Source organism: Babylonia areolata, chromosome 19 (genome assembly GCF_041734735.1).
Source record: "Babylonia areolata isolate BAREFJ2019XMU chromosome 19, ASM4173473v1, whole genome shotgun sequence".
Classification (NCBI taxonomy): Eukaryota; Metazoa; Mollusca; class Gastropoda; order Neogastropoda; family Buccinidae; genus Babylonia; species Babylonia areolata.
The window spans coordinates 37,987,929-38,009,721 of record NC_134894.1 but is presented as its reverse complement, the minus strand read 5'-3'; the positions used below and the strand labels follow the sequence as shown (position 1 = coordinate 38,009,721).

Sequence of the window (21,793 nt, the reverse complement as noted above, 5' to 3'; positions counted from 1 at the left end):
ACAGATACGAAGTCAGGGTTGGATTATTTATTGAAAAAACAACAACAACAACAAAAACCCACACCCGAAAACGACATCGATACTTTGGATCATTATCGTCATCATGGATACTTGATGTATTCTTTATCGATTCTCTCTCTCTCTCTCTCTCTCTCTGTGTGTGTGTGTGTGTGTGTGTGTGTGTGTGTGTGTGTGTCCCTCTCTCTCTGTGTGTGTGTGTGTGTGTGTGTGTGTGTGTGTGTGTGTGTGTGTGTGTGTGTTGTGTTGTGTGTTCCCGGCCCTTCTGATGATACATTAGAACAGTCTAACGATACGTCAATCATTAAAGCCTTCACCCAAAAGAGACAGTATGTTTGTGTGTGTGTGTGTGTGTGTGTGTGTAGAGAGAGAGAGAGATGGATAGATAGATAGATAGATACACTGACAGGCACTCAGCATGAAGATTGGCTATCACAGGTCATACAGACGCATGCACAACCCGTGTGTGCTTCCATACCCCAACAGTGATGGTGTGCATGATGAGGTAGTTATTGTCGTGCCTTTGTGTGGGCAATAGGCAGTTATGGGTTTTGCTACTTGAATGGACTGGTCGTAATTAAAGAGTTTGCATACGTGCGAGTGTGCAAAGGATATAGAAACAACAGCTAAATGCCACATATATATATATTTTTTGTGTGTGTGTGTGTGTGTGTGTGTGTGTGTGTGCGAGCATAACCCCCCTTCCTCCCCGATCCCTACAGACCCCCCTCTCCCCCCCACGCCCCCGCCGCCCGCCGCCCCCCCCCCCCCCTCCGGCTCATTTCGTGTTCTATAGACTTGTCTAGTTTTGTCTGATATCAGTACTCATTCTTTTCTGGTTGTGTACTTTGAATAGACGTATTATTATGATCATATTTCTTTTTGTTGTCGTCTGCCATGTTTGTTCCCCCCCCCCCCCACCAACCCCACCCCCTTTATACCAAAACGTAGGGGGTCATGAGACTGCAGAATTGTTGTTCGAAGAAAAAAACAAAAATACTGTAAGTGTGGGTCTCTTTCTTTCTCACCATTATCGCCACCATCGTCGTTATTATTGTTGCTAATAGTATTAGTAGTAATAGCAACGATAACAGCGGCCAGAGAAGTAACAATAGTCGCAGTAGCATTGGTCGTAATTAGTACAGTAGTAGCCTACGTCGTTAGTCATAGTGGAAAAGCAGTATGTTATTAACTGAAGAGGATGATTAGAAAGAGGAGTACACTTTTTTTTAATAAAAAGTGCTTATTTGAAACAAAATGTTCTTTGGTATTTGGTCAGTTAATCAGTCAGTTTTGTACATGTGAATTAACTATAGTTTGTTATGTTCCTTACTTTTCTTTTTTTTAGTCTTTTATTCATAATGTGCTTACTGACTGCCTGATTGACTTCCTGATTGACTGAATGCCTGGCTGGCTGGCTTCCTGATTGACTGAATGCCTGGATGGCTGACTTCCTGTTTGACAGATTGGATGGTTGGCTGACTTCCTGATTGACAGATTGAATGGCTGGCTGACTTCCTGATTGAATGGCTGACTGACTTCCTGACTGATTGAATGGCTGACTGACTTACCGACTGATTGAATGGCTGACTGACTGACTTCCTAACTAACAGAATGCCTGGATGACTTCCTGACTGAATGGCTGACTGACTGACTTCCCAACTGATTGAATGGCTGACTGACTGACTTCCTAACTAACAGAATGCCTGGATGACTTCCTGACTGAATGGCTGACTGACTGAATTCCCGACTGATTGAATGGCTGACTGACTGACTTCCTGACTAACAGAATGCCTGACTGACTGACTTCCTAACTAACAGAATGCCTGACTGACTGACCTCCTAACTAACAGAATGCCTGATTGACTGACTTCCCGACTGATTGAATGGCTGACTGACTGACTTCCTGACTAACAGAATGCCTGACTGACTGACTTCCTAACTAACAGAATGCCTGCCTGCCTGACTGACTGATTTCCTGACTGATTGAATAACTGACTGACTGACTTCCTGATTTACTGAACCATCCATTTGGTCTCTCTTGTCATAGAGATAATTAATCATTCTTCTCATTGGTCTCTCTTGTCATAAAGATAATCACTCTTCTATCTTGTATCATAGCTTATCCAACTATTCACTGGTCTCGCTGGTCAACAGTTTCTCTTTCAGAGATAATCAGTCATTCTTGTATCATGTATGTCGCTATATGTATAATAGTCGTTCGCGACTGTGACCATCAGAACAGTAGAAGAGGTAACTGCTGTCCCGACAACTTGGGCTAGAATTTGATTATACAGTGGAGAGCGTCTTGCCCAAGTTACATCCCCACTCTCTCGGCCAAGAGGGTTTTAGGACAGTCGGCGTTGGCATGGTTCCCAAAGTCCAACTGGCCCCCAAGGCTGCAGCGCTAAGAGCCAGCGCAATTTTGCCTCCTAGTTTGAGAGTCATTGTCCTTCACGAAAGACTAAGCTGTAAGTGATTTCCCATTGCACTGGAGAAACCATTCATAATACAGCTCTCACTTTGCCGTTGGCCCAACTGTGAGCTCTAGTCAACCTGTGATATAAGTTCATACTTGCTGGCCAAGTATATATGGAGTGATGGCCTAGAGGTAACGCGTCCGCCTGGGAAGCGAGAGAATCTGAGCGCGCTGGTTCGAATCACGGCTCAGCCGCCGATATTTTCTCCCCCTCCACTAGACCTTGAGTGGTGGTCTGGACGCTAGTCATTCGGATGAGACGATAAACCGAGGTCCCGTGTGCAGCATGCACTCAGCGCACGTAAAAGAACCCACGGCAACAAAAGGGTTTTTCCTGGCAAAATTCTGTAGAAAAATCCACTTCGTTAGGAAAAACAAATAAAACTGCACGCAGGAAAAAATACAAAAAAAAAAAAAGGGTGGCGCTGTAGTGTAGCGACGCGCTCTCCCTGGGGAGAGCAGCCCGAATTTCACACAGGGAAATCTGTTGTGATAAAAAGAGAAATACAAATACAAATATTATTATATATATATATATATATATCTGAACTAACCAGCCTTCCATCGGTGTCCCTCTGTCCCAACAGAACAGTACCATGCCTGGCTCCCCCTCCTCCAGACTGGGGCTGTCTCACCTGCCCTCCTCCTCCTCTTCCTCCTCTGTTGGGGGTGACGGCGGGGGCTACTCCCGGGGGGACGGGCCGGTCAAGCTGTCCACCACCAACCTGTACATCAAGGGGCTGCCGGCCGACACGACAGACCAGAGCCTCAAGTCCCTCTGTCACAGGTATGTCACTGTACTGTGCTGTGCTGTACAGCACTGTGTTGTATTGTGTTGTGCTGTGTTGCGCTGTACTGTTATGGAGTGTATTGTATTGTATTGTATTCTGTTGTACTGTATACTGCACTGCACTTTATTGCCATCTATTGTACTGTACTGTATTGTGTTTTATTGTACTGTACTGCACTGTACGGTACTGCACTGCAGTGTATTGTACTGTGCTTCACTGTACTGTACTGTACTGTATTGTACTGCACTGTACGACACTGTACTGTATTGTACTGTGTTTCACTGTATTTATTGTATTGTGCTGTGCTGTGCTGTGCTGTGCTGTGCTGTTTAGTATTGTACTCTACTGTATTGCATTATACTGTACTCGCTTGGTTTGGGTTGGTTCGGTTGTATTGTTTGGCTTATATACTGTATTGCATTGCACTGTACTGTACTGAATTCTATTGTACTTGTTTGGTTTTGTTTATTTTGGTTTTGTTTGGTTGTATTGTTGTTGGGTTTTTTTTTGTATTGTGTTCGGTTTTATTATATTGTACTGAATTAATCTTATTCTGTTTTAATTTTGTAATCTAATAATTAATCTGCTCTTCTGTCCGTTTCTCTCTCTTTATCCTCCTTCCTCTCTCTCTCTCTCTGCTCTTTCTTTCTATCTTTCCCTCTCGCACACTTTATACTTACCTTCCTATCTCTTTTCTCTCACACTCCTCCACCCCCGTCCTTTCTCTCTCTCTCTCTCTCTCTCTCTCTCTCTCTCTCTCTCTCTCTCTCTCTCTCAAAGTATCAAAAGTGTGTTGGTCTGCGTGTTTGTCTGTCTTGTTGAGATGTATTCTCATGAGGGTGTGCATGCGTACAGAGGAAGGGGGGTGGGGGTGGAAGGAAGGGGTCCGGGGATATAGAGACCGAGAGAGAGAGAGAGGGAGTGAGAGAGAGAGAGAGAGAGTGAGGGAGGGAGAGAGAGAGAGAGAATGAATGAATGAATGAATGAATAATTTTTATTTTCTGAGGGTAATAGATTAAGCATACATGCTTTTTTTTCATCCAGCCCTCGAAAACAAATACATAAACAACAGCAAAACGAAACAAAAAGAAAAAAAGAGGGAAAAGTGAAAAAGCAAGAGAAAAATCACGGAAATACGAGAAGAAGAAAAGAAGATAGTTACACAGCTAGGTGGAAAGAGACAGACAAAGATATACAGACACACATACAAATAGACAGGCAGGGAGAGCGACGAGAGAGAGAGAGGGAGAGAGAGAGAGAGAGAGAGAGAGAGGCGGGATTGTTCCTATATTTGTTCATTTTACATATACGGTACATATACGTTTAAAAACTTTTTTTTTTAAATGAGAGAGAGAGAGAGAGAGAGAGAGAGAGAGAGAGAGAGAGAGAGAGAGAGAGAGTCCCGTTTGAGTTGCTGTGAAAGAGTGCATGGATGAATTGAGGACAAGAAGAGCACAGGTGGCCACGCCCTCCTTCAAAACGTCCACTGTCATCCAGTTGTACTTTGTAGTGAAGGATCGGGTCCGCCCCTGACCCCAGTTATTAAAAAAACAACGACTGTGTCCTTTGCCACCGTGTCTCTGTCTGTCTGTCTGTCGGTTTCTCTTTCTCAGTCCCGCTCTCTCGCCATTTCTTCTTATCTCCCCCTAGGCTTCAAGTTACAGGCGCAATTTCATTATTATTTATTGTCGTTAAAAACAACAACAACAACAACAACAACAACAAAATCCCCTGCAAAAACTTATTCAAACTCAATACATGATGATCACCTCATGAGAAATACACCAAAATATGAGTATCAGTATGCGTTCCATAAATATTGGTGACAAACAGGATGGTGAAGTTGATACTCATAGTCATGAAGTTTATGGAGTTGCGGTAGGTAATTACCTTTTTCCTTTTTCCTGAAAGTTCGTGGCATCTCATGTCTCACATTTAAAAATGCACGCTACTCCGTCCTAATCAGTCTGGGTTTTAAATCTTATAAAGCACTCTTGCCATACCGCACTGACTAATCTTGTTGAGGAATGGCTGATGAATGTGAACCGCAGGGGGATTTTTGCTCGTTGACTTCGCAAAGGGTTTTGATGTGGTTGAACACATGCGATAACTTCGAAAACAGGGAACTTACATTTTCTGATTTTCATTTATTTTCTTAACTAATGTACTGTATGAATTTTTGATATAAAACATTTGGTGTTCCTCAAGGATCAGTGCCTGGTTTGCATCTCTTTTTCCCCACAATATATTAACGATCTCCCTCTATCTTTTGCTATAGGTCTGTGTGAGCGCTTTGCCGATGACACGTTATTTTCATTCTAGGAATTGGTGACCGGACAGAATTGTAATCATTATTCAACAAATTACTGATCAATTGGTCATATTGACTGAACTGAACCACATGGCTTTAATCGATCATAAAAATCAATACGTGATGATTACCTCTTGACAAAAAAGCCAACATATGGATATATCAGTTGCGCTCCATAAACATTAGTGACAAGTAGGCTGATGAAATAGATACACACAACACTACCATGAAGTTTTGGGAGTTGCGGTAGATAATTACCTTTCCCTTGATATCCCACATTGAAAGTTTGTGCAAGCGAGTTCCCCAAAAGGAGTTCTAGCACTTTCAAGCAAAAACCTTTTTCGGTCTATATGCACGGAAATTTGTTTTTTAACCATCCATATCAATCATCTATAGTTTATGCAGCGCCAGTACTTTGAAGCTATTGGTTGCAAATCATAAGCAAGCTCTTCAAATTACACATTGGACCTTTTTTGCTCTGACATCTGAATACTATAAATATTACACTTGATATTTTTTTCCATTAACACGTCCTGCAATATGATAAAGCTGTTATGATGCATGTAACAATAACCTTCTTTTGATAAAAGTTGCTCGCTCTCTGTCTCTCTAACTCTCTGTCTCCCCCCCCCCCCTCTCTCTCTCTCTCCCGTGTCGTTATCTGTCTATGATCTATCGATCTATCTACATTTATATTTCTGTCTCTCAGTCTCCCTTTACTTTCGCTTTCTCTCCCCCCTTTTCTCTTATTCTGTCAGTCGTATAAGAACCCAAAAGAAGATGAAACAGACATTTTTCTTTGTTGTGTATTCATTTTTAGAGTACGAGCGAAATATTACTATATAATTTATCTCTCCCCAGAAATCTTCTTGGATTAAGATGACTAGTAAACTCTACCACAGCTGGTGCTGTTAATTGTATAACTCACTAACGAACAGAGAAACGATACTGCCATTATCACTCAACGCTGAATGTGTTCATAGGATTCACTGCAGATGTGATGTTCTGTTCGTGTATACATAAACCCTTTTGAAAGAGGCAAACGTCTTTTTATTGAATTTAGTTATTAATAATTTGCACTCGCCTTCGTAACGAACTGGCAAACGGTTTGACTTTGTTCCTCTCTCTGTGTCGCTGTTTCTTCTCTGTCTGTCTGTCTCTCTGTGTCTATGTCTCTGTCTCTGTCTACCCCCCTCGCTTGCATACATAGACACACGCCTACACAGACGCGCGCACGTTTGCACGCACACACACGCGCGCACACAAAGACATCCCCCCCTTCCACATACAGATCATGCACACACACACACTCACTCACACACACACACACACACACACACACACACACACACACACACACACACACACACACACACACACATATATATATATATATCGGTTTTTCACTCTTAAAAGATTGAAGTTGACTGTTCAAGGAAGGCAAGGACAGGACGTCTAAAATAATCACATCAACAATGCAGAGTCTTCTTTTTCTGCTCACATAGGCTGACCTCCCCCTCCCCCTGCCCCCCCACCCCCTCGTCACACACACACACACACACACCCTCCTCACGTTCATTCGTATCAGCTATTGGGCTTTTACGTGCATGACTGTTTTTACCTTGTAGACAGCCATGTTCTGTTTTCAGGAGGGTGTGTGTGTGTGTGTGTGTGTGTGTGTGTGTGTGTGTGTGTGTGTGTGTGTGTGTGTGTGTGTTGTGTGTGTGTGTGTTGTGTGTGTGTGTGTGTGGGGGGGGTGGTGTTCGGTGTGTTTGTGTGTGTGTGTGTGTGTGGGGGGGGGGGGGTTCGGTGTGTTTTTGTTTTTATAACCCTTCGAGCTTTGACATGGATTATGGGATCTTTCAAGAGCGCACTTGATCTTCTGCATGCGTGCACAAACGAAGTGGATTCAGGCACTATAGCAGGTCTGCATCGCTGTTAACCTTGGAGATCGGAGAAAAAATGTCCACTGCACTGTTAACCCACCAGGCAACGTAGCCAGGAATCGAACCCAAAACCCTCAGATTGAAAGTCCAATGTTTTAACCACTTGTCTGTTGCGCCCGCCTTCTAACAGTTCAGATGAGAATCTCGAGTGCATCATACACAGAAGTCAAAGTAGCCACTCAGATGATGACACATTTCCATCAGTTATGCCGTTGGTATGTTCCCTCTTTCGAAGTGACCCGCCTCGATTTCCACTCAACTACACCCCAAAACTTTACATATATAATGCTAAAACAAACACAAGCTGAATCACTGACCGTAACTAAGAGGAGAAAACTCCCGATCAAAGAGCCAGGGTCCAGGGTTCGGTGCCACTGACAAAAAATAAAAATAAAAAAGGGGAAAAAAAAGAGGAAAAAAAAAGAAAAGAAAAGAAAGGGCGTGATAAAAAAAAAAAAGAAGAAAAATGTAGATTGCGCATCGCTTCTTTCAGCTTCCGTGCTGAGTGATCACCTATTTTTAGATCAGTAGTTTGGCGCATACGAGCACTGCTAGACTCGACTCATCATCTCCCTCATCGCAAACTGCCCCCCACCCCCACCCCTACCCCCGCCCCCGCTCTCCCCCACCTCATCTTCTCCACTGGACCTTGAGTGGTGGGCTGGGTTGCATATTTCGTGCACAGCTGACCCCCCCCCCCCCCCCACACACACACACACACACACTTCCCCGCCCCCCAGAAAACAAACAAACAATAAACCTGGTGTGGAATAAAACCACGGCGTAGACAAACGGACGGACAAACGGAGAAACGGATAACCTACAAGTGGTGCTGAACCGGAGCAAGTTGGAGAGGAGGAGAGGAAAAGACAGTAGGGGATGAGAGAGAGAGAGAGGGAGGGGGAGGGGGGAGGGCGGTGGTGGTGCGGGGGGGTGGGGGTGGGGGTGGCAGGCAGGCAGGCAGGCAGGCAGGCAAGCAGAGACAAACTATAGGAAACCGCACTCGAACTGGTTTTCGTTTAATGACGAAACCGATACTGTTGTGATTCAGTGGCTATGTTGTTACTTGTTCATACTGGGAAGACCCCACTTTACATTTATTAAAACGTTTTATTAGGAAACTGTACCAGTTGCTTAATGTCTTTTGACGTGCGTTCGTGTTCTATGCGTTGTGTGTCTCAGCTTGAGTCACACACAGACACACAGACACAGACACTCACCCCCCCCCCAACACACACACACACACCAAATACTCCTTCCCTCCCACCCCTCAAACCCCTCTTCCTCTCCACGACCACAACTCTCCACACCCACCCACACAACATACCCCTCCCTCATTATTACAAGACCAGAAAGGAAGGGCATACTACAACATCGTCCCAACAATGCATGCAACCATCACAACTTAAAGCTACAGCTTCCTATTATGTCCAAACTGCCATTGGAGTATGTTGTATCATTTTTTTTTTTTTTTTTTTATAGCGGTGGGCGTGGGGATGTTTTGTTACTGTCATGTCAAGTATTGTCTCAAGTACCAGTCTCAACTGTCCATATAGCATGGAGGCTGTGACAGTATAGTCGTCGGTATAGAATCGTTAGGAATATGACACTTAAACTAGGAGGCAAGACTGAACTGGCTGTTAGTGGTTCAGCCTTGGGGGCCTTTGGGAACCATCCCAACGCCGAGTGTCCAAAAACCCTCTTGGCCGAGAGAGTGGGGGATGTAACTTGGGCTGGACATTCTCCATCATAATTATAATCAAATTCTAGCCCAGAGAGTCGAGACGGTAGCTGCCTCCTCTGCTGTTCTGATGGTCATAGTGACCATCTCGAATACATAATAGAATCGTTAGTTTGTCATCTTCATCATCGTTGATGATGGTGTTGATGAATTGTTGAACTAGCTGACCGTGGTTGGGTGGTCGGATGTACAGTGTGTGTGTGTGTGTGTGTGTGTGTGTGTGTGTGTGTGTGTGTGTGTGTTGTGCGTGCGCGCGCACGCGCCTGTGTGTGTGTGCTCGTTTCAACGGAGTTATTATACAGGACACGGAAATGTCAAAATGATAACTTGGTATGTCCAAAAAAATTTGGCAGATGTGGTGTAACGTATATGGATTTGTCCGAACGCAGTGACGCCTGCTTGAGTAACTGAACTGAACTGTGTGTTTGTTGCAGGCATGGAACTATTTTGTCCACAAAAGCCGTGCTTGATCCACAGACAAACAAGTGTAAAGGTGAGTGACATGTTCTCCCAAAACTTATCGGAACCAGCGAGAGACAGAGACAGACAGACAGAGAGACAGACAGACAGACAGAGAAAGAGACAGAGGGAAAGACAGACAGAGACAGTGACAGAGGGAGATTATGACATAGGTATGTACGTGTATGTTTGTGTGCACTTACGCACGGAACTTGTAAACGCGCGTTCAGACACGCACATGCCCCGCCTCCTTCCTTTTCACCCCTCCCCCTCTTGCTCTCCCTGACCCCCGCACCCCCCCCCCCCTCCCCAGCCTTCTTCCAGCCCTCCCTTAAACTGCTTAATCTTCTCGAATTCAAATGGCGCACAACATATTTAAAAAAAAAAGGGATATAAACAAACGATTTACATATAAATGAGTAATCAAAAAACAAAAAACAAAAAAAACTAACTTGTCATCAGTCACATGACTGTAGGAAACAAAGTTAGGTAAATCTCAATGAAATGAAGAATGACTGCTGAGTCTATATAAAGAACACCAGCTGGAGAAAGTTTATAAATAATAAAAACAACTGTGGGTTGTAATATTAATATGACTCGATTTGATAAAAAAAGAAAAGAAAAAAAAGGTGTCCAACGTTTCAGACCATAGGTTTGTCTTCAGGGACTGTGTCATGTGGGTGACAGTTGAGGAAAAAGAAAAGCGAAAAGAAGACTGTGAGTAATTAATCAGTAAAACGAGGCGAGGATAAAGAGAGAAGTGAGTAGAGATTCAGAGGGGGCGTGGGGGGGGGGGGGGGGGAGAAGAATGGGAAGGGAGGTGATGGGGAAAGGGAAATGGAGTGGGTGGAAACAAAAACAAAAAAAAGGGGGGGGGGGGGGATGGGCGGTTAGTGATGGGGTGGGGGTGAGGATGAAAAAGGGAAAGGAGGAGCATTTATTAATGGTTAGAAAAGAGGGGGGGGGGGGGGGGGGGTAAGGCTGGTGATGCCACTAGTCACTCTCTGTGTTCGTTTCCCAATCAGCAGTGGTCAAAAGATTATCTTTTTGTTGTGGCTAATTTTCTCGAAGATTCTTGCACATTGAATGAATCGCTGTACATTGCAGGGTTTGGCTTCGTCGACTTTGAAACGGCTGAATGCGCACAGGCGGCCTTGGAAGCACTGAGGCAACTTGGGTATCAAGTGGGGATGGCAAAGGTGAGGACGTGATTTCCATTAAAGACGTTTTTCAGCTCTTCTATGTCTCTGTTCGTTTTGTCTCTACAGTTCTCTCTCCCTCTCTTTCCCTCTCTCTCTCTCTCTCTCTCTCTCTCTCTCTCTCTCTCTCTCTCTCTCTCCCTTTTTCTCTCCATCTCTTTCTTTTTTTCTCACTGTTTCTTTGTTTCCACCCGTATGTGTATGTGTGTGAGTCTCTCTCTGACGCTCCGCACGCACGCACGCACGCACGCACACACACACACACACACACACACACACACACACACACACACACACACATACATTCACACACACAGAGACACACACTCACACTGTCTGGCTGTCTGTCTGCCTGTCTCTCTCTCTCTCTCTCTCTCTCTATCTCCCTTCCCCCCCCCCCCCTCTCTCTCTCTCTCTCTTTCCCACCTCCTGATCACCACGTCCCTGTCCGACACATGTTCTGCAGAAACAAGAGCAGGCCGAGACGAACGTGTTCTTCAAGAACCTGCCGGAAGACTTCACCAAGGAGGACCTGGAGAGCATCGTGAAGCAGTGCGGCGTGGTGAGCTCCGTGCACATCATGAAGCAGAATGGCAGGAGCCAGGGCGTGGGCTTCGCTCGCATGGCCAGCAAGGCCGACTGCGAGAAGCTCATCATGAAGTACAACAACGTGAGGCTGCCAGGTGGGTTTGGTATTGGGAGATGTCCAGGAGGTCCAGGCAGGTTAGGGTACCAGACACTTTTTCTGCGGGGGGGGGGGGGGGGGGGGGGGGGCTAGGAGCGGTGGTTGGTTTTGGTGTGCTGTGTTGTGTTGTGGTCACAGGCTTTGCCCATGATTATATATAGCTTTGCAATACAAGACACTTGTTCCAGGATACCCTTGTTGTAGGGGTGTGCAATGAAATGTTACATATTTTCATGTAAAGAAAATAACACAAAATATGAAAAATCGTTGCCTTGGTGATGGCAGTGGTGGTGATAATGGTGGTGGTGATACAAATTCATTAATACTGCTGTTTAATATTTATCTTTTTTTTTTTTTAATTGGTCGTTGTCTGCCAGGCTGACGGACCATTTTCAGTTCCGTGTTGGTTATTGTTGTTTTGTTTTTGATTTGTAGTGTTGTTGCTGTTGCAGCTGTACTTTCTTGAATTCGTTCACTGTTGGTTGTCGTTTTATTTCCGCTGCTGCTTTTGCTGCCGTTATTGTTTTTTTTGTAATTGATGTTGTTGCTACTGTTACTACTACTGCTGCGGTTCTTCTTGTTACTTCTGCCACTTTTTGGCTACTGTTTGCGTTCCCACCGGTGCTAGCAACTACCACACTGCTATTGCTGCTTCTGTTATTGTTCTTCCTACCGTTGCTGCTGCAGCTGTTGCTACTGTTATTTATGTTCAGTTGGGTCGCCCCTCTGTTAGCTTGTTAAACATCAAATCTGTTGCCTCCTGGTAACACGCAAAATGTGTTCACAGAAAAAAAAGGAGGCTGAAATAAGTCACGCTCAGTTTAACACGCCACAGAGTGTGCCATTGTTGTCTAGAGAAAACACTAAACACAATAACAGGCTTTATTCTTACACCCACTCCACCTGCTATAGGGAAAGTAACCAAATGAAAGCAGTGCAAAAACATGTGGCATGAAACTGGATTATAATAATACTAAAATTCATCCACCGCACGCGATATTTTTGTGCACAGCGTTAGTCACAAAAAGAAAGAAAGAAAGATAAAAGAACATTAGCAAACAGGATCCCCCACAGACAAATAATAAATTAAATAAATAAATGCCAAACGTGGAAGAAAAAATAAGTGACAGGATGAGAGAGAGAGACAGACAGAGAGAGAGAGAGAGAGAGAGAGATGCTGGATGAAGTAATTATCACTGCTGCCAGTTTGTTCGTTCGTCAGTCCGCTCCTCCTTCGTTCGTTCATTCCTATTTTCATTCCTTTTCTTCTGGCCTCCACTGACAAAAACCAACACACTACGAACGAGCAAGCGAAGGCGTGCGCGCGCTCTCACACACTGTTGTACGTGTGTTTGTGTGGGTGTGCGCGTGTGCAATCCAGTGATGCTTAGAACTGAACTCCGAGGATTATTCGTGTGTGGATCTTCCTTTTGTCAACACATGAAATATTGGGTCTCGTCACCAGAACAGGGTCTTTTGCTTCTTCCCCTTAACCCAACGAAAAACCCGGTTGGTCTTCAACATGTCTTTATCTCATGTCAAGGCGAAGGTTGTTTATGCCGTGGGACGGGGGCTGTTCGGACCCGTCCATTCCACAGGACAAGACAGGTTGTTGTTTTTTACTGAGGCGAGCCATATAAGAGCTCAAACACCTTTGACATGAGCACTCAATCTGTGGTCCTCAAATATCTTGGACAGCAGCACACTGTCCGAAGTCCTTGTATAAAGGACTGGGCCATAGAATACACCGATATCGTTCAACCCCAACCCCCCACCCCCACCCCCTCACCTCCACACCGCAACCCTTCCACCCTCTCTTCCACCCCGACAGGTTCGTGTGCGGGCATGGTGAGATAAGTATCTTCGGAGTGGGCGGGGATAACTCTCTCTCACTTGATGTAGGAGCGCCTCTATGTCTCAAGTTGGGTTCAGTGGGGTCAAGTTGACGCCTTTTTTATTTTTATTTGGAAAGCTTATGTGAGTCCCGAGCTGCCATCAGGCGCCCAGGCTGAACATTGTGGCATATGTTTTTGTTGCCCAACTTATGCAGTCATCTCTGTCAGTGCGTTGTTTGAAAAAGTAGAAGGTATGCAAATTATTGCATTCACGCATGACACTTCTTTGTTTACCCCCTCACTCCTCTATTTTTTTCTTCTTCTTCTTCTTCTTCTTCTTCTTCTTTGTGTCTATTGCAGTCTCTTGGGTTACGCTGCAGGTCAGGCATCTGCTTGGCAGATGTGGTGTAGCGTATATGGATTTGTCCTAACGCAGTGACGCCTCCTTAAGCTAATGATACTGTGTCTATTGCGATCTGAAGATGTGAAAAGGAATGGAAAGCTGTGTGAAAGAAAAGAAAGTGCTATTAAAGAAAAAAAAAAAAAAAAAAAGAAAAAGAAAAAAAAGAAAGAACGAATGAATCTTTCGAAACATTAATAAATTCCCGGTATTCAGTTTTTTTGGTCGTGGGTTTAAAAAAAAAAGAAGAAAAAGAAAATAATAATGCGTGTGACGCACAATCATCATGTTCAGCAGCGCTTTCATGTTTCACATGTGCTTTAACACGGTAAGTCTCGCTATTCTCTATTCTCTTCGAGTTAAAGGGTCGCGAAAGGCAGTATTCAATTTAAAGGAACACTAAAGGCATTTGTTGCGACAAAAATTGATTTGCAGTTTCGACTTGATGATTCAACAATAACTAGCACGGGCATATAGCACCCACTCATGGATGCACACACACTCGCAAACACACAAACACACGCACACAGACACCCACACAGAGACACAAACGCACGCTCACACGCGCGCGTGTATGTATGCATGCACACACACACACACACACACACACACACACACACACACACACACACACACACACACACACACACACACACACACACACACACACAGCCAGCCAGCCAGCCAGATACTGAGATAGAGACAGGCAGAGTTACACAACAAGCAGAGGGTATGTCTGTATATACATTTAAAGTAATAAAATGCATCCATAGTTTGTGGAGAAAAAACAAATCTTTCTGTTTTCCAGGGTGCAAAGAACCCATGCTGGTGAAGTTTGCCGATCTGCCCAACCGTCAGAAGAGCCAGCAGGCCAGGATTTTCACTGGACAAGAGGTCAGTACAACGTCGAGCACCTCATCCATATCGAATACCTTCGGAGACGGGCGCAATAGCCGAGTGGTTAAAGCGTTGGACTTTCAATCTGAGGGTCCCGGGTTCGAATCACGGTGACGGCGCCTGGTGGGTAAAGGGTGGAGATTTTTACGATCTCCCAGGTCAACAAAATTATTATGTGCAAACCTGCTAGTGCCTGAACCCCCCTCGTGTGTAAACGCATGCAGAAGATCAAATACGCACGTTAAAGATCTTGTAATCCATGTCAGCGTTCGGTGGGTTATGGAAGCAAAAACATACCCAGCATGCACCCCCCCGAAAGCGGAGTATGGCTGTCTACATGGCGGGGTAAAAACGGTCATGCACGTAAATGCCCACTCGTGTACATGCGATTGAACGTGGGAGTTGCAGCCCACGAACGCAGAAGAAGAAGAATAAGAAGAATACCTTCGGAAACTGAGTATGGCAACTTGCCTTGAGGGCAGGGTTAAAGCGTTTATACACGTAAATGTCCACACATAGATTATACGAGTGAACTTGGGAGGTAAGTAGCTGCAGCACACGAACACACAGAGGAAAACAAAAAGAAAGAGAAAAATACCTAACGACCATTAATGATAGTTAATGGTTTTGATTTATTCCATTTGTCTTCTTCACAGGTTTAAACCAACACTTTTAACCACGTTCATTATCAAACTTTCAAGGACTGAAAGCCGATGTACCCTTGAGAAAAAAAAAGTACTCTAAAGTCTTAGCCGTCATCTCCCACTCTGACCATTGTTCGTTACTTTCGCCAATATTTTATTTTATTCACCGTACTGAACTGTACTGTACTGCACTGAACAGCATTGTACTGCACTGTGATGTACTGTATTGTACGTGTACTGCACTGCACTGAGTTGTGCTGCACTGTTCCACTGTATTGTTAAAAAAACAAAAAAAAACAAAAAAAACAAACAAACAAAAAAACCCCAACAAAACACTAACTGGGTATTCAGCCATTAAATGGCCCCTTTGTAGGTATTGCTGGGCAAAATGATATATTATAAGCAACGTGACATGAATGGACTGACTGATTGGAACCACACCCATGTTTTTTTTTCAGCTCCAGGGCGCCTTGGCACTGCCAGCTGGCCCCACCCCCTACCTCTTCCCTGCCCCACCGCAAGCGCCGCTGTCTATTGGGACTAGCTACGCGGACAACAGGTAAACCAGTGCTCGAGTCGTGATGTCACGAGGATGTATATATATATATATATATATATATATATATATATATATATATATATATATATATATTTGTGTGTGTGTGTGTGTGTGTGTGTGTCTTTGGGGGCGTGGGTGGGTACGTATCGTTTTATTTTTCTTTCTTCTTTCTTTCTCTCTGTCTGTCTTTCTTTATCTCATGTCTGTCTGTCTGTCAGTCTCTCTCTCTTCTCTTACTCACAGTTTCTTTTTACTGTCTGTCTCTGTCTCTCGCTCACTCACTCCCTTTCCCCCTTCTCTCTCTCTCTTGTCTATCCCTTCCTCTCTCTCTCTCTCTCTCTCTCTCTCTCTGTGTGTGTGTGTGTGTGTGTGTGTGTGTGTGTGTGTGTCCATTCTGATAATGGGAATGTGTTTCTGACGCAGCTAGAAACAGGGAAAGAACAACAACAAACTATTGTCCTGCAATAATTGCTAGAAGTAGTAGAGATTCCATATGAAATATATCAGTTTTTATTTCTTTCCTATTTTTGTTTCTGTTTTTTTTTTGTTATTCCTTACCTTATGAAAGACATACAAATATACGTTTCATTTCTGTTCGATGTTGTTTTTTTTTTTTTTTAATACCCTTATTATATTCCTTGCCTTTTTACAGACCTTGCATACTTAAAACCTTTTTGTGATACCCCTATTATGTTCAGTGCTTTATTAAGTTGTGCATTATTCTGTTGTGCATTGTTGTTCCCCTGAAGAAGTCAATCTGTCTGCGTGTCTGTTTGTTTCCTTCTTCCTCTCTCTGCATCGTTGTATTCTTTAAGAAATCTGTGTGTAAGTATATATGTAATTATGTATGTATGTATGTATGTACGTATGTATGTATGTATGTATGTATGTACGTTTCCCTCTCCCTGTCTCCTTTCCTCTCCTCTTCTCCCCCCTCTCATTTCTTCTTCCACACAAATCCACACACCTACGTTTTCAATAAACAATGAAAGCTAACGCCCAGCTCTCCATCCTCTCCCCATCCCCCTCCATCACACCCACCCCCCACACAGTTTTGCAGCCATGACGATGGCGGCCCAAGGCATGTCCCAGATGTCCGCTGTGCCTCCCCTGCACGTGATGGCCATGCCCAACATGACCATCCCCCAAGCCCAGTACCCCACCACCCTCCCTCCAGCCAACTACGGGTACCTCAGCGTGGCGCCGGCGCCGACGGGCTACCCGCAGCTTCCGCCCGGCGCCCAGTACGGTGCCCCCGATCTTCAGCTGCAGCCTACCGCCGCCACTGCCACGGCGGGGACCTTCTTCGTGTCTTCGGCCGCCGGGATGCAGCAGGTTAGTAGTAGTAGTAGTAGTAGTAGTAGTGGATGTTGTGATAGACATAGTTGTATCCGACAAAAGACCACCAGGACAGCAGAGGAAGCTACTACTGCTGTCTCGGCTGTCTGGGCTAGAATTTGATTATACAGGCTGCATGTGGCCTGCTTCTGACCTATCACACTGAATACGCAATCGGTTGCTTCAGGCAGACGTGCACAATGAACAACGCACGCACGCATGTCAACATGTATATGTATCAGCTGATTTCACTGGCTCTGACAGTGTGCACTATGTAAATTGTATACGATTTTTGTTGTTGTTGGCTTCTATCGTTTGTTTCGAATTTTGTATAAAAAAAGAAAGATGTTTTAAAATTGTTTATTTACTTATTCTGTTTTACTTAGAAACTATTTCATGTCGCTGTCATTCTCGTTTTCCTTTACCTTGTTTATGTGCACATTGTGGCACATATGTTGAGCTGGGAGTTAGGAAAAACCTCCACCCTTTACCCACCAGGTTCCGTTTCCGAGATTCGAACCCGGGACACCTGAGATTGAAAGTCCAACACTTTAACCATTCGGCTATTGACCAGGGGAGTCAATTTGTCAATACTCTGAGAGATTAGGGGAGACAATTTATTAAAACTCGGAAAGACTTGGGGGAGTCAATTTATCAAACTAATGGATACTAGGGGAGTCAATTTTTGAAATCTTGGAGAGAGACTAGGAGAGTTAATTTATCAAATCTCAGAAAGAGTAGAGGAGTCGATTTATCAAAACTCAGATTAGGGGGATTCAATGTATCAAAACTCAGAGAGACTAGGGGAGTTAATTTCTCAAATTTCAGAGATACTAGGGGAATCAATCCATCAAAAACTCTGGAAAACTAAGGGAGTTAATTTCTCAAGTCCAGAGAGACTAGGGGAGTCAATTTCTCAAACCTCAGAGAGACAAGGCAAGTCAATTTCTTAAATTTCAGAGTGTCTAAGGGAGTCAATTTTTCAAAACTCTGAGTGACTAGGGAGTCAGTTTCTCAGAACTCAAGAGGGACTAAGGGAGTCAGTTTCTCAGAACTCGAGAGATACTTAACTGGGGTCAGTTTCTCAAAAACTCTAACGGGAGTCTTTTGTCGTCTTCTCCAGGTGATGCCCGGCATGCAGGCCACGATGGACCCCACAGTCAGCGGGATGACCCAGGTGAGCGACCCGCGTTCTCCTCCCATAGAAAATAAACAGCAGCAGCAGCTATAAGCTATAACCCGCGTAGGCCTTCCTGTCTGTCTTACTGCCTGCTGCGACGTCCTGTGTGAATCATGTCCTTTGTTGTTTTCCTGCTTTCTTTCTTTCTTTACCATGTGGTTGTTGGTTACCTTTGGAGTGTTAGCGTATTAGTTTTGTTGTTTTCGTGCTTTGAAAATTTTCTTAATCGCCTTTTCGTTTGGTTGTTGGTTACCTGTGAATGGATAGCGTATTAGTTTGGTTCGCTTGTGGATGACAGAAAGCTATGCATGTATTTTATCTTAGGTTTAGGCGTTAAGAAGGGTTAGATTCGTTCTTTCATATGTGTGTGTGTGTATATATATATATATATATATATATATATATATATATATATATATATATATATATAAGAATCACAGAATGTATATATTATGGTGGTGGTGGAGGTTAGTTGTGCATTTTGAAGTTGGTAAATAGAATGGTTTCGCTCATTTTGAGATGAGGTAATGGCACAGTTCACTCCCTTGCGACAGGGGCGTGGTTTCCTTTTGCTCATTTTGAGGTTTGGGGTGTATTGGTGGGGAGGGGGTCTGTGCTTTTTCTTCACTTTTTTTTTAAAAACAGGGTGAGTGAGGGAATAGTTTGTGTAAGTTTTCTTGTTTTGAAATGCGGAAATGAGTAAACTTTGCTGAAGCTCAGTAATGATATTGATTTTCCTCTTTCACAGTGGCATTGGGGAAATAGTTTCCACCGAAGCTGATTTATAGTCTTTATTTTGTTGCCTGTTTTGCAGTGGCAATTCGGAAATTGTTCAGTTTATCTAAAGCTGATTTTGTTGCTCTTTTGCAGTGACAATAGGGACATCGTTCAATTTCGCTGATTTAATGGTATTTTGTGTCCTTTCTTTGCAGTGATAATGGAGACAATAGTTGAGCTTCGCACAAGATGATTAATAGTCTGTTCTACGTTTCTTACTGTTTTGCAGTGGCAATGACAAGACAGACCCACCCATTGCGCGTTGTCATCAGCCTCCCTCCTTCCTCCTCCCCCCCAGTCTCCCCACCCCACCTGGACCCCTCCCACCCCCCATACCCTCCACGCCCTCCACGCCCCTTTCCAGTGCTTTAGCGGGACATGATGTTGCTGTGTGTGGATCGTTGTGATCATTGCCCAACGCCAGGGTCTGAAGAGTCAGACGTCATTTGCATCGCCGCCAACACTACCACCACCATCACCACCACCACCACCACCACCACCACGCATTTTGGGACCTGTTGGAGACTTGTGTTTGCTCCGTCAGCATCAAATCAAAAATCTGCGCACAGTGTTATGCTTGATTTTCTGCTGTGTTACAAAATGGACTTTTTGCGTGTGTGTGTGTGTTTTTTTTTGTTTTGTTTTGTTTTGTTTTTATGTTTTTGTTTTTTGTTGTTTTTTTGTTTTTGATTTTTTAAATAGGACGTTTCGATTTTTAACAGGACTTTTCGTTTTTAACTGGATGCTTTGCTTCCGTTTTTAATTTTTTTTTATTTTTTTTAGATTGTGCTTTTAGACTTGATTGATTTGTGGTGTTGATGTTTTTGGTTTGTATGTTTTGTTTGTTTTGCTTTTCTCCCGAATTCATGTTACTTCTCTTCCATATGATAACCTTGACCAAATAAAAGAGAGGATGGCATGTTGTTTTTGGAAACGCTGACTTTTAAAATGCATATTGATATGATTGTTTGATGAAATGCTGACTTATAGAATACATGTTGTTTTAACATAATAGAGACCATGATTTTTTAGTTGCACACTTCATCATGAATTTCCTCTTTGTGATTATTTTGCTTAAAAAAAGAAGATAGGTTTTACTTTGATATACGTGCTCCATTTAACATTAGCACATTTAATTGACAATAATACAAAGATGTTTTAAACGTAATTTCTTTTTTTGATAAATTGTACACACATGTATACATTGGCTCGTGGTTATTAGTTAACTTGAAATTTCTCTGCAAGATTAAATGTTCTCTTAAGGAAACCGCACACTCATTCATTTTTGTTTATTGTTACCCTTCACACACACACACACACACACACACGTGCGCGCGCATGTTCAGTTAATTGTTCCAGCCGTTACGGGTTCATCAACACTTTGATTAGCGCACACATTCTCTACAAACGAACTGATTCGCTCTGGATGGCAAAAAACTGTACCATTGAAATCGTGATGTTATCATGCATTTCTTTAGTCATCAGTAATGTGTTTTTATTTTTTATTTTTTTTTTTTTTTTTTTTGCGGAGGTGGTGTTTGTGAATGAGAAAAAAAAATCAATGACTCGGTATGATTTGGAGGGAAAAGGGAAATGATTTTGTGGAAAATAAATTATGGTCCCTATTGGTGGTCTCTCTCTCTTTTTTTTTTAATATATTTCTTGAGTAATGCCTTTTTTTTACCCCACTTCTTCTACCTAACGGTTAACATTGACAATTGTTAGAGAATTGTTTGTGTCGCCGAGTTAAATATCCATGAGCTATTCTCTGTCTCTATGTTTCCCCATCTCTCTGTTTCATTCTGTCTGTCTGTCTGTCTGTCTCTCTCTCTCTCTCACTGTTTGTCTCTCCCCTCTCTCTCTTTGTCTCTCCTCTTTTCTTTCTCTGTCTCTCCCTCTCTCTTATCTTTCTTTTATTGAAGACAACAACCTATCGCATCTCTGTCTGTCTGTCTGTCTCTCTCACTCTCTGTGTCTCTCTCTCTCTCGTTCTTACATACACACAATCTCTGGTTCCATGTGTGTAGGGTGCGGGGTAGGGGTTGGGGGAGGGTCGTGGGGGTCGGAGGAAGGAGGGTTACTGAGGTGTGTGCGTGCGCGCGCACATGATTTTCTTCCAATCACTGAATCTTCTGTTCTTCAGAAGCAGTAGATGGAGGGCTTTCGGTGATTCGTGCTGTCACTGTGCTGCACAGATGAACTAAGTGCATTTCACCCCACCCCCAACCCCTCATGGATTTTGATACATTTGGACTGCAAACTATTGCAACTCAGGATTGTTTCCGAGGAATTTTTTTTTTTTTTTTTTTTTACATGCATGCTTTTTTTTTTCTTTGGACAATTTCATCTTCTCTTTTTTTTTAGTTTGCAGTTTGCTGCCCATTTTTATGCTGTGTTGTTTTCGTGTTTTTTGTAGTATTTTTTTCATTGGTGTTTGTGTTTTTTCTACCTTTTTTCACCATGTTTGTGGGTTTGTTTTTCTCAGTTATTTGTGTTTTGTTTCTAATGTGAAAGAGCGGATAAGGTGTGTTCTG

At 43.5% G+C, this 21,793-nt stretch overlaps 1 protein-coding gene across 3 annotated transcripts in view; it reads left to right on the top strand.

The window, feature by feature from the left end:
- The window catches only part of LOC143294303 (RNA-binding motif, single-stranded-interacting protein 3-like), a 68,393-nt gene extending 46,832 nt beyond the window's left edge, over window positions 1-21,561 (top strand). For all 3 annotated transcript variants that reach the window (XM_076605746.1, XM_076605748.1, XM_076605747.1), the window contains exons 2-10: window positions 3,085-3,284; window positions 9,721-9,779; window positions 10,853-10,944; window positions 11,411-11,627; window positions 14,673-14,758; window positions 15,864-15,964; window positions 17,017-17,299; window positions 18,426-18,479; window positions 19,489-21,561. In XM_076605746.1, the coding sequence (XP_076461861.1) occupies window positions 3,085-3,284; window positions 9,721-9,779; window positions 10,853-10,944; window positions 11,411-11,627; window positions 14,673-14,758; window positions 15,864-15,964; window positions 17,017-17,299; window positions 18,426-18,479; window positions 19,489-19,497 (1,101 nt within the window). In that variant the 3' untranslated portion in view covers window positions 19,498-21,561. The remainder of the gene's footprint in view (window positions 1-3,084; window positions 3,285-9,720; window positions 9,780-10,852; window positions 10,945-11,410; window positions 11,628-14,672; window positions 14,759-15,863; window positions 15,965-17,016; window positions 17,300-18,425; window positions 18,480-19,488) is intronic.
- Window positions 21,562-21,793: the final 232 nt, after the last annotated feature.